Here is an 18844-nt window from a genome sequence, read left to right as displayed (position 1 = left end):
CAAGGAAAACTTTTAGGTACTGTATATCACATGCAATGTTTGTAAGACATTGCATAGTTTGTACCTTTTCTTCTCACCTTTTTTCCTCCCTTTACATTCTCCTCTTCAGCCATACTGAACTACTTTTTTGAGGTATGTTGCATTCGAAGACATGGGACTTTGGCCATTCTGAATCTCTCTGTATCGTTATTCTCACTCGATCCATCTGGTAATTCTTGCTCATCTTTTGCCTCAGCTATACATTTGTTATTTTCACCCCTCTGGCAGGTATTCTGGGTGCTTCCCTGAATACTTGTACTTACCCTAACTTAGCACTGACAACTGTATTGAAATGGCCTTGCCACTCTGTCTATTTCATTCATAGCTCTTAATCCAACATTCAACATGGTGCCTGACTTAGGCTCAGTAAATACTCATTAAATAAATGTACCACTGCTTTGCTGGCTGAGAAAGCTGATAGATTGAGTTGTGAGCCTTGAAAGACAGGAATTTTATGTTAGAAAAAACAAAACACTAAGATCTTACAGGTAAAAGGAAGAAAGCATGTAAAGTCCCAGATGAGTTAGGAAAACATGGCCTGTAGATGGTCGTTTAGAGCAAGGGCACACTCAGAATATGAAGGCTAAGGTGGAAAAAACAAGGACCAGTAACAGAAGAGTACAGGTGACTGGTTAAGAAATGTTCTTATCAGGAAGGGAGTGGGGAACACTCCCATGACTTTTGGTAGTTAGGGGAATGATTGATTAGATTTTTTTTAAAGAAAAAACATTGGCATTTTTGTAAAAGAGAGGGAGAAGAGATGAGATAGTCCACTTAGAAGGAGTCATGACGGGTATAATTGAGAAATTCAAGATCCTAATTTACACAATGGAAAGAGAGATTTGAATGAGATTTAAGAGATGGACTTGACCTAATTTGATGATGAATAGGACACAGCTGTTAAGACAGAGATGATTCTCAAATTTTTTGGCTAGAGAGGAAAACTTGTTGACCTGTTATATCTTTAGGAGCTATCACAGACAAGTCTTAAAGACTCAACACATTTTTAAAAGTGCTGTGGTTGCCAGGGATTTAGCTCAACGCCTAAGCGTCTGCCTGGCAAGCGCAAGATCATGAGTTTGATCCCCAGTACCAAAACAAAAAAAAAAAATTCTGTGGTTTCTTCATTTGTCAACATTGCTTACTCACCATTTCTGAGGTCTCCCACTGCAAGGAGTATTTAATCAGGTGCACATGAAGATTCACGCTCAGTATCTGCAGTTCTACAGGGAATAATATGTCGGGTCCTGAGGGCCTATTGGTAGTAAATATGATAGCACATATTTTCTGTGCCAAAGCATTAACTTAAATTTTTATAGAATTGTTACTGTTTTGAAGTCTGACAATAATGATACCTGTTCAATGTGGGCAACAGATGGAACAGAAAGACCCATTTCTTATCTACTGTGAGTCTGGCTCAGTTTTTATTTTTAGTATGTCACCTTAAATTTGATAGTGTCAAACTAGGAAAGAGAGAGTCAAGGTAAATCAGTTACTTAGGTACTATCTCAGATTTGTTTGATGAATTTTTCAGCAGGTCAGAGTCATGTTTTCTCCTGGGTTTCATCTAGCTATAGATGAGATTCTGGTACCATTTTGAGGAAAATGCAGCTTTAGAATGCTTATACCTAACAAGCCAGCTAAATATGGCATACAGTTGCAAAATTGAGCTGATACTAAGACTTACTATGCTAAGTGCTAAATACAGAAATATATGCTAATGCTGAAGCAAAGGCAGCCAATCTGACCAAACCTACTTTACCAAATCACAGAATTGTTCTGGGGCTTGTGGAATGTATTGAAGGCACTAAAAGAAGTATTAGTGGTGACAATTGGTATAGCCCAGTGGAACTTCTTGATGAATTTTAAAAGAAAAACCAGACTTATTTAGGCTCTCTGAAAAAAAAATAAGGCAATAGCACTTTAGACTTTCTAGCAAATAGAAAACAAATTATTCAGTCATCTGTATTTAGATTTTATGCTACCTTTACATCATTTTCACATAGCAAAAAAGGTGAAAGTGTCAAGTGTATACCACAGTTGAGTCTGCTGACAAACAAACTTAAAAGCCTGATATTGTTCACTTTTATACTAACAACAAATCTGGAGTTGACACTTTTGATGGAAACTGTGTATTATATTCGATGTCCATGAGAACCAACTGCTGGCCAGTGGCATTTTTTAGATGCCATTCTAAATGTGGGTGTTAACCCCTGTGTATTGTACTGGTTTGTACAGTGAGGTGAAATGATAAAATGTTTTGCTTTTACTAAACCTCCTGAGATGCAGTTAATTGAGGAAAATCTGTGTTCCATACGTACAAAAACTTATAGCAGAAATCCTAGGAATGGAGATTCCTGTTACAGAAGATCTCAGACAACCTACTGATAAAAACAATAGAAGAAAGTATGCACCTGCCCCAGCAGCAAGGACAGAAATACTACTATCCAATGGAATGCCTCTAAAATGCCAATTTGTAATCAGTGCTATAAAAAACTTTGTCCTAAGTGTTGTAAAAATTAATTTTATAAATACTTATGTAATGCATAATCATATAGCATAAATTTTCTTTTATAAAAGATAAAATTAAATTTATGGCTGTTGAGGATCCATGAGAAGTACATACAAACCTAGAATGAGTCAGTGGTCACTGCAAGTTGATGAAACCCAAAACTATATGAAACCCACAGAAGGTGGGAAAAGAATAGCTTCATTGAACAGTCTCAGTTGATACTTTGAAGATACCTAGTCTGAGATATTGATTAACAGTTGGAAACTTGGGTCTAGAGCTCATAGGAAAGTCAGTAATTGAATAAACTTCTAGGAGTCATTAGCATGTGAGGATAACTGGAGCCTTAACTGTATGTGGCATTGATAGCAAAAATGAGGAAAGACAGGGGCAGCTAAGTTTAGGACTTTGGGTACCTCAAGGAAAGGAATGTTGAACATTCACTACTGTGCTGTGTACAGAAGAGATGCTTAACAGGCACTCTCTGAGTGAGTGAGAGAGAGAGAGAGAGAGAGAGAGAGAGAGAGAGAGAGAGAGAGAGAGACAGAGAGAGAGAGAGAGAGAGAGAGAGAGAGCGAGAGCGAGAGAGAATGCTGTTACAGGCAGTGGATGTGTCCAACCTTGCAGTGTCACGTAAAGGACTGAAGTTCCGCTACTATGTCCATGGAAAATTCCATCAAGTTACCCTTTGGAAGATCCTTTGGGTTCACTCCGACCCTGATGGCTTTCTGCTGCTAGAATGAGATTATGAAAGATGCCTTTCTCATCAGCACCAGGGTATAATTAACTGCTAACTATAATATAGCCTTTATACTGTGATAAGGTAATTAAGTTACTATAAAACAAAGTAGTTTCAAAATTACTCATAGTAGTCAATTTACTGTAGCTTTAAAGTTTTAGTCTTTATTTCTGTCAAGTTTTTGCTTGTACTTTATACCACTAAATGGAAATGTTTCAGAACATCTCTCTTTTTAAAAAATAGTATATCTTTGCCTTTCTAATGAGTGATCTTGGGAAATAATTAAAGTGAGATAAATATGTTAATAAAAGTTTTTTTAAGCAATAAGTCAATTGGCTATAGGTTTTCTCTTCCTGATTCTTAAGGTTTATCATCATTATTCCATAATTATATTCTCTCCAAATCATTTCTGTGCTTGTTCTTAATACTGAAGTTGAGAGACACTTTTTCTCTTATTTGTTCCATTTTCATAAATTAACCATTATTTATAATGCAGGAAAAGTAAAGCAACTTGACTAATAATTGAGACTTAGTTTCTGCAAAGGAAAAGTTTCCATGTAAGAAAAAAATTGTCATTTTGGATATGGCAATTAATGGGATATACCGACATTCCTCAGTAATCATTTTTTTCTCTTGGAATATTATGTCTGCAGAAAAATAGTTTTTTTTTAAATTTGTTTGTTGGGTTTTGTTAGAAATATAAAAACAAGCAAGTAAAAGGAAAGTTTGCTAAAATATTTTCTTTTAAGTTTAAATCATATTTTCCAGTAAAACCAACCATATTGGGAATGCAAGTATCTCGCATCTGTATTTTGCTTCTGGGGAAAAACATCAATTGGATGGAGAGAGTAATCATTCAGGACTTTGATTTGAGCTCACACACAATGAGTTAAGCTACTAAGGAGTAAGAACGTGCCTATACTGCATACTTGCTTCTCCCAGACATGGTACTTAGATTATGTGTTCTTACTATTTTTGTACTGTGTCAGAATTTTGGGGAGTATTTCTTATGATTCACATCTACAGTTGCAGACAGGTTCACTAAGAGTTGTTAGTTGTTATGCAGCACAACTGAAATTGCTCATTATATTTAAAAGATGGTATTCTTTTCTCCACATGTTGCTGGGTCCTGATATTAGCCTTCTAGCCAGGAGTGTTTTTAAAATAACACTTCAGGGTTTGACTTCAAAGGTAGTCTAAAGTAAAAGTTCATACTACGCAAAATAAAAGTTTTTATCCTAATATAATGGTTACATTTAAGTTAAATCCAGAGGGGAATTTAAGTGAAATCTCATTTAAGTATGAGAAACAGCACGCCACCCATGCAAGCTGAGATAGGGAATGGTACCCCAACACTGCAGAAGTTGAGATTAGAGCCTTTGGGAAACAGATTCAGTTCCTACCATGGAAGCCCCCCATCAGTAGATAGACCACCTTGAGACAAGTGAGCTTCCCATAGTGAAAGTTTCTAAAAAGAGCACAGGAACCATCCTGGAAGACTTCCAAAGAACTCTCTAGGGTGGAAGGTTACATTAAATGCCTTTTTAGGTCCCTCCCCCAAAGTCAAGCTATCCCAACTGGCACTACCATCACCTGGGGCGATGGCCAGAATCTCAGAATGCAGTGCGTGATGTGAAGTTGGCATCCTTATAGTTGACCTAAATGTATTTTCCTCCCTTAGGAAAGGCCTGTTTTCATTAGATTTAAAAAAGAAATTTTTACCATTAACAGCTCTTTTAGGATTAAGACAGCTTTCTTTTATAATTACTTTTAGACACTGTAAAACACCTTCTTCTGTTTCCTGTAATTCTTCACCCAGCAGCATTTATAAACGTGTTTTCATCATCCCTGTCTTTCTCTTTCCAATTACCCTTTGGCTCCCTCCCTTTCTTCATTCTTTTTCATTCCTCTTCAATTCATTTTTAATCACCTCGCTGACATTTCACCAAAAGTGTTAGACTTAGCAAAAGGAGAGCAGATTTTAAAAGCTGGATATGATGGTAATAAACTGCCACCAATTCTCAACATTCAGTTATTTTTTCCTGGCATCAACAGTGTTCCACAACTAATTGCTGATGAGGGAGTTGACATTTATTTATAATAGTTACTGTTGACATTTTTTCACTGCTGATTTTCAGAATCTTTTGTGCTGTAAAATAATTATTATGATGGAAGTTGTCATTGTCATTTCCTTGACTCCCACAGGCTGTGTTTGACGTGGACAAGAAGAAAGGGCTTACTCTGATTGAGCTCTGGGAAGGCCTGACAGTGGATGACATACAAAAGAGCACTGGGTGTGATTTTGCAGTAAGTGTTTCTGTGAGCGAAACCAGCCTCTTGGGCTGTATTGCAGACTCTGAATGGGTGTTTACAAGGCATGAACCATTAATTTGTGATCATTTTGGGAAATGACCTTTGTGGTGAACAGGAGAGGAAGGAAAGGAGCCTCCAGAAGAGAGCAGGTGGGGAGCAGGAGCCGTGCTCTGACTCACAGCCTGGCCTTGGCTTTGGAGTAAAAAACAGGAGGAGCCACAGAAGCGGCTGGATCAGAAGGGCAAGCTGATTGCTCAGCCCTTCAGCCCTTTGCTGTGAAGTGTCCCTTGTTTGAATGTATGGGATGTGTGATTGAACATGATTAACTCAAAAACAAGACATGGAGAAATAATGCTTAGTTTTTTAAAAAAACCATTTATGACAGGATGTCTCAGCCTTTTTGAAATTAACTAAAAGTAAAGCTGATATATCTCTAAAAGAATGGAAGAAAGATTAGATTTTTAGATACTTTTAAAAGAAGAAATCTGCGAATTAAAAAAATGTAACAAGAAGAAAATGTGTTAATGTTGCAGCTAACCTTCTTGGAGATATAAATTCAATAAAAATTTGACAAGTCCTGCATACATTTCATATATAACTTTCTGCTATACTACACGCGTGGTTTGTACTTATCAGTGCATAACAGATTTCTTTAAAACAATCTTGTTGCATGATTCATTATCCACATAATAACTGTTTCTGGTACTATACCTAGGTCTTTGCCTATTAACCTTTTCTGAATTTCTCTTTGGAAAAAAAGAAATTCCCTAGTAATATCTTGCTTGAAAAATACATATTTAATTAACTTTTCAGTGGTCTTGGGGAGAGGTGTTACTTACACTTCAGGATTTCTTACTCTAATGATAAAACAAATCAATCTTAATCAGCTGTTCTTTAGTTTCGTTTTGTGTGTCTGTGTGAAAGGGCTACCCTGTTTATCAGGTGATATTTCTGAGATGCATAGAATTTTCAGTTGTCTGCTGCAGGAGAGAATACAAAACAAAACACCCTCATTATCTAGTTCTTTGTTATACATGCCAGTAAATCAGCAATGAAAATGATAAGCATTTACTATTTTTTGCTTGTTTTCACATAACAAGTGCCATTTCCCATATCTTCAGTTCTCAAAAAATATCTCCATGGTCCTTCTTGTATTCCAATACGATTCTTTCTTTTATTGTTAATTTTCCTGATACATAAAAATTGTACATATTTATGGAGTACATGTTTCAATACATGTATACATTGGGTAATGCTCAAATCAGAGTAAACAAATTTGTCTCCTTGATTATTTATTACTTCTTTATGATGGAAACATTGAAAATCCCTTTTCAGATTTTTGAAATGGACCTTTCCTTATTATTATCGATGGTCACCTGACTGTGCAAGAGCATAAGAGAATCTCTTACCGCTATCTAAGTGTTATGCAGTACGCATTGGTCTACTCTCCCTAGCCCTCCCTTTTTCCCTCTTCTTCCCCAGCTCTGAGGAAACACAGCTCTGTCTCAACTTCTAAAAATATATAAATGCAACAGAGATCATGTGAAACTTGTCTTTCTGTGCCTGGCTGATTGTATTCAACATGCTGACCTGCATTTTTATCTATATATTCTTAAATAGCAGGAATTCATTATTTTTTATACCTAAGTAATATTCTACCTTGTATATGTATCATGTTTTCTATATTCATCAGTTGATAGATGCTTAGTTTGTTTCTGTTTATTGACTGTTATGAATAGTGCTGCCATGAATGCGGGAATACAGAGGACTCTCCCATGACTGATTCCATTTTCTTTGGCTCTGGACCCAGAAGTGGAATTCTGGGGTTATATAATACTTCCAAGTTTTTGAGGCACCTACATACTGTTTTCCATAGTGGCTATTCTAATTTACATTACCATGAATGGTGTTCTTTTACCTCTACATTTTTGCCAGCACTTGTTATCTTTTGTCTTTTCAAACTTGATTGTAGCCAAAAGGCCAATTTTTTTTTGTTTTTTTCTGATAACTAGAGTGAGAGGATGTTTCTTTGTGATATTGATTTGTATTTATTTTTTATTTAGAGACAAAAAGCAAAACAGAAAAAAGTGTAAAAATAATACAGAATTTGAAAAAAAGCAGTAAGAAATCACTAGTTGATAAATTACATACTGTTATCTTAGAAGTAGTTGCTCGTCACAAAAATCAAAGCATAAAAAGTAGACAATCCAAATAATGACAGTACAAATCATTCTGTTTGATGAACTAACAAAAACTTTGTAGTATGGTTATCTATCTTGCACACTTACACATGCATAAACTACTAAGGAGTAACAACATGCCTGTACCGCATCCTTGCTTCTCCCAGATGCAAGAGAGATCATGCACAACATGTCTTTCTGTGCCTGGCTTATTTTCCTCAGCATACTGACCTGCATTTCCCTTTCATTATTACAGTATCTATTACACATTTTGGATCTTTTAATCCTTCAGGTTTTGTTATTTTATACTAGAGAGACAACATGATATTTACAAATGTGAGTCTGATGTATTTCACTTATGAGGCTAGTTTCAAGTTGTCTCCATTTAACTATAAAAGCTTCAAGATCCATCCTTTTTATAGCTGAGTTGTTTTCAAGATTTACCTATAACAAACTGTGCTGTTATAAACATGGGTGCACATATATTACTGTGACATGACCTTTTCCGTTTTTCTGGGAAAATACCCAGGAGGGGAATAGCTGGATTGAGTGGAACTTCCAATCCTAGTTTTTTGAGGAATCTCAATACTGATTTCCACAGTGGCTGCACCAGTCTACACTCCCACCAACAGTGGAGAAGGGTTCTTTTTTCCCTGCATCCTCACCAACATTTGTTATCAGTTGATTTCTTGATGGCAAGCATTCTTTCTGAAGAGAGATGAAATCTCAATTCTGTTTTAATTGGCATTACTCAAATGACCAGTGATGGTGAACATTTCTTCATAGATTTATTTGCCATTTGTATGTCTTCATCTGAGAAATGTTTTTTGAATGTCTTTGAATTTGGGGGCCTGATGTTTTTTAATTCTTTATATGTTTTAGACATAATTCCTTTGTATGAGGGGTTGCTGGTTAAAATTTTTTCCCATTCTATGGGTTTTCTTTTCACTCTGTTGGTGATTTCCTTTGAAGTGCAAAAACTTTTTAACAATATGAGGTCTCAGTTGTTGATTCCTTGGAAGTGTTTCCCCTGCAATTTGCGTTTTGTTCATGAATGCTCTGCCTACTCCTATGTCTCCAAGATTTGCCTACCTTGTCTTCCAATAGATTTAGTGTTTCTGTTTTAATATTTAGATCTTTGACCCATTTTGACTTTAGTTTAGTGCATGGTGATAGACATGGGTCTAGTTTCAGTCTTCAGCATGAGGAAAGCTAGTTTTTCCAGCACCATTTATTAATGAGGCTATCCTTCCAGTGAACATGTTTAGCCCCTTTGTCAAATATCAGGTGGCTGAGTGTCTTTGTAGTTGGGTCTGCATCTTTTAATCTGTTCCATTGATCCTCAGATATGTTTCTTTGGTATTACCATGATGATTTTATCACTGTAGCTTTGTAATATAATTTCAAGTCATGAATCGAGATACCTCCTTCTTTGCCTTTGTTGCCCAGAATCGCCTTTGCTATTCTACATTTCTTCTGTTTCCAAATGAATTTAGAAATGTTTTCTTTAGATCTATAAGGTATGTTTTGGGGTCTTATCCAAAATTAAAAAAAAAAAAAATTCTTTCCCATTCCAATGTCATGACACATGTTTTTTCTAGTAATTATTTCCATAGTTTTTACAAACACAGCTGCATACATACACACTTTCACACATCTTTAATAAGTCAAACTGAATTTTATAATAGGTTGAGATGTCCAGATATATGAATTCAGTTTCATCATTTTACATGTAATATAAATATATGTAAATAAATTTCTCGCAATATAATTCTCCCAGGAACATTTATTGAGAAAATTGACTTTTTCTAATGTGTATTTTTTAACAACTTTGCTCAAAGATCAGTTGATTGTAGAGGCATGGATTTACTTTTAGGATCTCTATTCTGGCCCTTTGGTCCATGCCCCTATTTTATGTCAATGTTGTGCTCTTTTAAATATAATATTTTAAAGTTGGGTAGATTAATACCTTCTGTTTTGTTCTGTTTAACGTGACTGGCTATTAGAGGTCATTGTTTTGTTTTGTCTTGTTTTGTTTTGGTGGTTCATATGAACTTTAGGATTGTAAGATTGCTTTTTCTAGTTCTATGAACAAAGATATTAGTATTTTGATAGGAATTGTACTTATTGCATAGATCATTTTGTTGTTGATTCTTCCAATCCAATGAATACCACTTTTTTGTGTCCACTCTAATTTTTTTCATTAGTGTTTTATACTTCTTATCTGTTAATGGATATCTGGGTTACTTCACATTTTGGCCATTGTGAATAGTGATTGTATAAATATGTCCTAATTAGAAATTTTTTGAGCATCTATTCAAAAGTAGAATTGCTGAATCATGTGATAATTCTATTTTAATTTTTTGAGGAACCTCTATATTGTTTTCTGCAATGACTGGAAGATTTACATTCCAATTGTACACAAAGGATTCCAGTTTTTTCTCATCCTCATCAATGCTTATTTTCTGTTTAATAGTAGACATCCTAATGGGTGTGAGTCATATCTCATTGTGCTTTGCTTAGCATTTCTATTGTGATTACTCACATTTGGCATTTTTTTAATGTGCCTGTTAACCATTTATGTATCTTCTTTGGTGAATTTTTATTCAGTTGCCCACTTTTAAAATCAGGTTGGTTTTATGTGTGTGTGAACCAGTGGAAGTTCCTTTTGTATATTCTGGGCATTAATTTCCTCATCAGACAATGACTTGAAGATATTTCCTCCTGTTTCACAAATTGCCTTTCCTTCAGTTGCTTATTTCTTGTGATAAGCAAAAGTTTCTATGTTTGAAATAGTCTCTAGAGTTCTTTTGTATGCCAGTAGCATAAAATAAAGAGGATTATTTTTCTCCCATTACCCTCACAGTTGAGAGACATTTATCTCCCAAATACGTGACAACTAATAATTCTTCCTATTATTGCACATATCTCCATATTGTGTCTTGACAAGCTAACGAAAATGTCAAATTCCATTATTTTATCTATACTTGTTCACTGTGTTACTTGATTGGCCAAAATGGCAAGAAAGGGAAAAGAAAGATGACATTTCATCACTTAAAATATCACTTTTCAGTGAGAAGGGAATTCAGTTGATTATTTCTTTTCTGATAAATGCTTAACTTATATTAAATTCACCATAAATCCCTAGGATCCTTTTGAAAAAAATTTTTTTTAGCTTTTACTAAAAAAGTAAAATAAAAATGAATTTAATCATTAAATAATGAATTTATTTGAACATCATATAGTAAAATAAACTTCCACAGTTCTTAGTCAACTATAATTATTAAACATTCACATTAAGCTATGAAATATGACAAAATAGAACTAATTAGTACAATGCTCACTAATTAGGGCCTTGGTCTTATTCTTCTGACACAAATACGCCTATACCTACACCACCAGCAACAAAAAATTAAATAGAAACATTCTGAAAGAAACTAGCTGCAGTCATTCTTTACCAAATTCAATACATTTTTATTTATTGTGAACTGGCATTGTACTAGAATTAAGCAGTATACTTTTGGGATGTCAGCTGGCTGGGAAGACAAATTGTTGGCTTACCTCTTACACCTAAAGCTTATTTTCTGCGCTTAGCCTGAGGAGGCCATTGGCAGAATAATGTGCTTTGGCTTGCATGAGCTTACAGTGCTGATGATACTGTGGGGGAACAGAGGGAGAAGTGGTGGCTTGATAGACTTTTTCATTACGAAATAGACAAGCCAAGTCAGTCTTCATAAAACTTTATCTTCTTTTCCAATAAAAGTCAGTTTCAAAATTGAGGATATGAATAACATTAAGAGCTCAAAATAGGGCTGACAAAGAAAAGGATCTAGTGTTTCATTTAAAAAGTTGAAGGTATCCGGTTTCCTTTTAAAGGAAATGCTCTAAGTATCTATTGGAAATGGTCTGCTTTCAAAAAAGAATAATTTAATTTCAATAAATTATTTCCACAGATGCCCTGTTATTAAACAAAATGAAAAAATGACATACATATTTAAATACAAAGACTCATATACCTTCATTATCTGTAGTAGACTTGTGATCTATATATATGGACTATTACTTTTTCTATTACTATGTGTCTGATCTTGAACTGGCAAGGCTGAATGCATTCTTATTTATTCTGAGCTCAATGCCAAGCTGTGTTGATCACCTTTGTTCATTCGTTTAGTAGAAAATATTATTTTTATTCTTATTTACTCTTAGTCACTTTTAGAACAAAACTGAAGTAAAGGTCATTAAAAATGTTTGACATTATGAGGGGTTAATACAGAAGTTATTTATAAATGAAACTAAGGTATTCTCATCAGGAACAATTAATTGCCTGCTTTTTTAGTTTTTAATACTGGCCTAACCATTCTTAGAAAGCCTTTCTCTAGTTCTCTGAAGTTTATTTAATCCTGTATTAAATCATCTATTTATTAATTGTACAAAATATTAATGGTTTATACTGGAAGGCAAAGCGTTAACATGGTCCATTAGCATGGTCATATCAAAAAGCACTTACATTTTAATATTTGGTGTTGTGCTTTCCAGAGAGTGTTCCTAACTAGGGCCCTGTCATCTTAAATTAAGAAATGTGGCCTGGTGTGCTGGCATGACCAGGTGTGTTAGTACACACCTATAATCATTGCACTCAGGAAGCTGAGGCAGAATGATTCCTGGGAATTTGAGGCCAGCCTGTGATACACAGTGAGTTTAAGACCAGCCTGGATTACATGACAAGACCCTACCTCAAAAGCAAATAAAACCCAAAGAAATCTGTACCAGGCATTATATTTTGAATGATCTATCACATTGGACCCACCTCATGTACATTCAGGATTCTCCTTCTAGTAGCTCTACCTTAAATGTAACATTCATTTTTATTTTCTCTTTGTCAAGAGTCCCAGGAATGAGATCACTGTTATATACACTGAACGTAATCACTATGTAATACTTTTAATGCTGTTACCACCCTTTGTCATAATTTGGAATTATGTACCGCTTTTGTATAATTTTCCTCCTGATTCTGAAACTTCTGATAAGATTTGTCATTGATCATTTATCTTTTCATTAATACATACCCAGGTGATTCAAAGAGTGCATCAGTTGCAAATCCTCCATTTTGAAGATTTGGAGGCTTGTGCTTTGCACTACCTTGACCGAGGTCTCAGAGTTACAGCCCAGAGGGCAGTGGCCCATCAAATGGAGGCCTTGCCCATCAGGATCCTCACCTTGTCTCCCTCTGCTCCTACCCCGCCCCCTTCTTGTTGACAGCCCCAGCCATCATTAATTTAGAAGGTGAAATGCCAGAAGGTTAAGAATGACTGAGTACCCAAATGTGCTCAGCAGCTGTGTTTCAGTGGTTTCAGAATGAAAAATATTACCTACTGAGGCAACTTTGTTATGCCCCCAGTGGCCTCATATGGACAAAGACAGGGCTTATGGAGGGTCACTGGATCTGGAGGTGCTGTACTCATCAGTGTAATCAGCTAGTTACAAGCTCCACAGCTAAGTGTGTCAGACCCATCCTGAATCACTGGGAAGGGTATACCTCCCTCCTTGTCTCCTTTCATGGCTCTCTGTTACTTGGTTGCCATGACACGGGCAGCTTTCCTATGCCGTGCTCTTCTATCATGCTATTTCTGCTCCAAACCTCACTGACTATGGGCAGTAAGTAAACCTCTCCGTCTTTAAATTATCGATGCCAGTTACTGTGTCCCAGCAAGAAGGAAAGCGACCAAGACAGCATTGTTCATGGCAAGGCTGCTTGTTGCCTGTATCATACAAGTTTAGAAATTCAAACGAGATGTGTGTATCAGGTGGTTTGTCATATTTTGATTTTTTTTTTCCTTTCTTTTACTAGGTTTCACCAAAGCTCATCCCAATGCAGCAGATCACAACTTGAAATGTGGAACAGAAATTATCCCCGGCTATTAGTTTTTCATTTTAAACTCATAGGATTTCATTAAAAAGACGTCAGGATCACAACTGTATATTTAACAAGCTGTTTTGATAAGTTTTCTTTTAGTAATTCAGGACTTACACAGCCGTATAGACTTTGTTCTCAAGCATGTTATGACATTTTAATGAAAACAGAGGGAAAATATTTATGCTTACCTTGTTTTGTAAGTGCTGAGAAGGTTGTCTTTTTAGCATTGGTGCTCATGTTGGATGTACTCATATCTTTATCTTGTGTGGTAGATTATATGCAGTATTCACTAAAGTTAGGCCCTAGCAAGAGTTTCATTGATATGCTTTCCTTCATAATTAAACTATGGCTTAATAGTCCTGAGGAAAAAATATGTGTGAATTTGATATTCGGAAGAATGCTCTCTTAATGATTATTTTTCCTTCAGCTGTCTTTGCCTTTCATTAGGGGCTCTGATTTTGTGATTATGTCTTGTTTCCTTAGACGATTCCCTTTCCGCCCATACACTTTGTAACTAAATAGATACCCAAGAAGACAAGGGGAAATGTCTCTGGGAAGAAAGATAACTGGAAGAAAGATAACTAAAAAAAAAAATGTTTTCAAAAGGATCCTAGGGATTTATGGTGAAAGAAGGTATAGACTCTGAATTGGTGCTGAAATCTCACTAAGAATTTGCCTTTATGGACAATCATGCATCTATTTGTGCCTTCCCAAAGTCTAAGGAAGAGGGCTAGAAACCTAACTAATCAACAGAAACAGCTTTAAAGTTTTCAAAAACAACATTGTATTCTTTTATATCCAGAAAAATTCTTAAGATTGTTTCTCTCTGCTAAGGCCCAGTAGGCTACTTGTACTTACTGTTAGGCCAAGAATGGCTATGAGTAATTTATCACAATGAGAACAGAATTCAAAGACAGGAAAATAACAGACATGTACATTTTTAAGCTCATATTTATCTTCAAGAAAGATTTTAGATACTCAGTGATTTTCTGTGGAATGATTGTTTTCTTTTCCCTATGGTACTTTACAAAAGTAGTTCTAATTTAACCTTATCTGGATAGTGGAACTCATAATGGGCAAGACATGGATTTGAAAAATGGGTGAACTTTTAGTGTTGGCACTGAACAGGATAGATTAGATTTATAAGAAGTGCTTTCTCAAGGACATCCTCAACACCAGACAGTTACTGGGGCAACAGGGCACTTCAGAAATACCCTGGGTGTCAGAAGCAAGACAATGTAGAACGTGTGACGGCACACTGGACAGCAGGCCTCTGGACAGATGGAGGCATACTGCAGTGTAATATATAACTATCTTGCCATTCAGTATAGGGATTTATGCATATTTTAGGTGATAGTTGTTAATGAAAGTCACTTCTTGTCATATATAATATTCAAGGGAAAAGAGAATTGTTTTTATAAGTACCACACTTAATGTATTAAATGGCCTTTCTGGCAGGCTGCATGTTTGAAAGCATATACTCCCAGTACTAGTTAAAAAAACAAAATAACTTTTCTTATAATGTACTCGGTACATGAGGGTAATATATATCTATATTAGAGTTATAATCTGGAAAAAATATTTTATTGATTGATGTAGTTTCAAAGTTACTTGCTTATCATTCCAATCTTTAACATGTGATTCTAAAAATGTTCTAAACAGTGGCAAAGTCTAAGTTAATAACTCAATATTCTTGGTCAAAGAGTGCTGACATGTTAACAACTGCATTAAGAAATACAATAAAGATCCAACTAGAAAGAGATCAGTGTCTGTGTTCTTTTTCTTATTTGGAAATGGTGTGGCTAAACCTGGAAATAATACAACAAAGATTGTTAGAATAACCAACCATGTCAGTACACTTTATCACTTCTAATCAGGTTGTTGCTTTTCTTTTTATCTTACCAAAGAAAATAAACTGGTTTTCTAGAAAGAACAAACAAAGCATGATCTAAATGAATTCTGTACCTTGCTCCTTGTCATAACCAATCACATGCCTGTTAAAATTGATTGAGGTTTCATGTGTTAATATTTTTGGCTTTTATCTAGCATTTCTCTCTATGAAACACATATTAATTTCCCAGTGTCTCATTATGGTAGTTTTATGTTGTTTCCTGTTACTGTGCCCAGCATGTGTTGCCCAGTGATAGACTTCCCCTCTGGCCAACGGGTAACAATTTCCTGGGATGCTATTTTTGATAGCTTTTCTCTACTCATTTTGATCATACCCATGGTTGATACATAATGTAGACTGTCCCAGGTTATTTCTCTCACATTTAAAGAATGGAGGCAAGGAACAGGCCATAAAGCCATAAGAATATAAGTCTGGCAGGAATACCTCTTTTCCCCATGCGCATGCACACACATGCACACACACGCACATAGAGTACCAGCTGAACTATAGTTGGAAAGAAGTCAAAATGGAAAATATGGAATTAAAGAGAAGGAGTAATCGTGTTATTTGGGGTCCTGCTTCTGTGTATTTCTAAGGCCAGCTTCCCTCCATGCCCATATATGAACCCACAAATTTCATTTTGCTTGAACAGGGTATTTGTCACCCGCAACCCCAGTAGGAAACCATATAGCTTTTGTAATTCTCAAGTTCTAAGAAGGATCTGGCCTACAGAAGTTATGCATCATATGAACAAAATTGCTTTTGTCTAGACCAGAGAACATGTATAAGAGAATTTGTGAGTGTTACTAAACAAGTAGAAAAGGTTGATGGAGGATTTCTTTCTTTTGTGATTTCAGTGTATTCACAAGTTTGACTTTTGTCCCAGTGGAAGCATAAGCAAATAACAAATCATTGGTTGGGTTTCTTTTGCACTAACTTCCCTTTTCTTATATGATATGGTCTTGAAATTTTTAAACTGTTTTTCCTTAAATTCTCTTTTTAAAATAGCAAGAGTACACTGTTTTCCATTGTGGTTCTATAAGGTATAATATATTTGGCTGTAAAAAGATTTATGTATCTTTAAAAACACTATGCCATAATATTGTCTTGGGGGAAAATTGTCTTGTTTCTGTCCTTTTAGTTTTTCATTGTCCATCATGGCTTCCTACTGGATGCTATACTGAGGATCAAACTGGGTGTAAGCATAAATACCAATAAATGTAATATGACCTGAGTGCATATCTGTGTGAAAGTTTCCTGCCTCTGTAGTTAGATATATCTGTCTGTTAAAAATTCTAACCACTTGTAGATTACATATATACAATTTCCTGGAGAGAGATCCCTTTACCAATTCAGATGACTAATTGATAAGACAATTCCTTCACTCAGAGTCACAGTAAAATACAAATCATGTTTGATTGTACTATGCTCAATGACCCTTTTAAAAAAAAAAAAAACTTCAGGTAACTGTGTCCTAGCTCTCTTTAGCGTGACAGTAGTCATATCAGTATTTCTGCTGAGAGACAATGAGGTCCTGGATGCCCCAAACCGACATTTTGTATCTTTGGTTCATTTATTAGTAGCCTGGTGGCCTTTGAAAAATTTTCAAGAGGTAATTAGACAGCTTCAGAAGACTGGTGTTCTTTTTGAAGCTCCTCTCTTGATTGAGGGGTAAGCGATTGTAGCTCTTTTGTCTTCTAGAGTCAGAATGCCCAAAACCTTAAATCTCTAAAGCTGCTTTTATCTGTGGCTCCTAATCCATATATCCAATAAATGTAGGTAAGAATCTAAACATTTTCTTGCTCATTCTTGGCCAGATACTTCAAAATTAGTGTGCAGTGCTAGATCTTTGTTTTAAATGCATGTATTTAAATTTTTTAAAATTAAAGTACTAGTTGAAAACAGGTGATGCTAGACCAAGTTTAAAGGATTCCTCTCACTTTGTCAGATAAGAACTTTGAGGAAGATGCAAAAGGAAAAAAATCAGAGGTGGAATCTAGAGACTACAACAAAGAAATAAGCCTCTCTTAACACTTTATAAAACACCCAGAATATTCTAGCTAGTTATTTGATTTTCACTATAACCTGTCAGTGAGACAGTATTACTTCCATTAAAATTAACTTGATTTTTCTGAGAAAAGTAATGTCCACGAGTTCTTTAATCAAATTAGTCTTTCAAGGCTAATGCCGAATATTTCTAACTTAGTTAATGAGATGTGAATTAAATCCTCTGAACAGAACTAGATTTGTTATTCTTTGGTAAGCTGTAAAACAGCCTGATCACTTTAAACCTAATGGAACATTTATTCAAATTTTGTTCCCTTTGTCCATAAGCTCTTGTACAGAGTTTTTAAGGAAATGAGTAGTTATTCAGAAAAGAATAATTGGAATCCTACCTAGAAGACAAGAGGAGTCTGTGGAAGATTCTGTTACAAAGTGTGAGTCTATTCTTACAGGTAAGAAAGCTTGTTTGACACCAACAGGAAAGATTAAAAGGTATTCTTTTATCTTTGGCATTAACCGTTCTAGTGCTCAAATGTGGTGTTGTGTCTTAGATTTCTGTCTACTTTCTCTTCCAGTAAAGTTAGTGTTTCTGTTTTAATATTCAGATATTTGATCAATTTTAATTTTAGTTTAGTGTGTGATGATAGACATGGGTCTAGTTTTAGTCTTTGGCATGTGGAAAGCCAGTTTTTCCAGCACCATTTATTAAAGAGGCTGTCTTTCTTCCAGCGAACATATTTGGCCTCATTATCAAAGATAAGGTGGCTGAGTGTGTCTGGAGTTGCATCTGCATATTCTAATCTATAGAAAATCATCAACAACAATGTACTCATGACCAGGTAAGATTCATTCTAGGGATGCAGGGATGGTTCAACATACGAAAATCAATAAATGTAAAACACCATATCAACAGAGCCAAAGACAAAAACCACTTGATTATCTCAATATATGCAGAAAAAGTATTTGACAAAATTTACACATTTATGATAAAAATTCTACAGAAACTTGAAATAGATGGTCTGTCAATCAGAAAAAAACCATCTATGTCAAACCAACAGCTAACATACTAAACAGTTAAAAACTGAAAGCTTTTACTCTACAATTAGGAGCAAGACAAGGATGTCCACCATCACTACTCCTGTTTAATATAGTTCTGGATACATTAGCCAAAGCAACTAGACACAAGAAATAAAAAGAATAAGGATAGGAAAAATTATCATTATTTGAGGATGACATGATATTCTACATAGAAGAC

The 18844-nt window shown here is 35.3% G+C and overlaps 1 protein-coding gene across 1 annotated transcript in view; it reads left to right on the top strand.

Moving 5' to 3' along the window:
* The window catches only part of Oxct1 (3-oxoacid CoA-transferase 1), a 123734-nt gene extending 108278 nt beyond the window's left edge, over positions 1 to 15456 (top strand). Inside the window, exons 16-17 of the mRNA XM_003470204.4 lie at positions 5493 to 5594; positions 13629 to 15456. Of these exons, the coding sequence (XP_003470252.1) occupies positions 5493 to 5594; positions 13629 to 13670 (144 nt within the window). The 3' untranslated portion in view covers positions 13671 to 15456. The remainder of the gene's footprint in view (positions 1 to 5492; positions 5595 to 13628) is intronic.
* Positions 15457 to 18844: the final 3388 nt, after the last annotated feature.

Source organism: Cavia porcellus, unplaced genomic scaffold (genome assembly GCF_034190915.1).
Source record: "Cavia porcellus strain 051 isolate PalLab524CR breed Dunkin Hartley unplaced genomic scaffold, mCavPor4.1 scaffold_11, whole genome shotgun sequence".
Lineage (NCBI taxonomy): Eukaryota > Metazoa > Chordata > Mammalia > Rodentia > Caviidae > Cavia > Cavia porcellus.
This window is presented reverse-complemented; position numbering and strand designations above follow the sequence as displayed.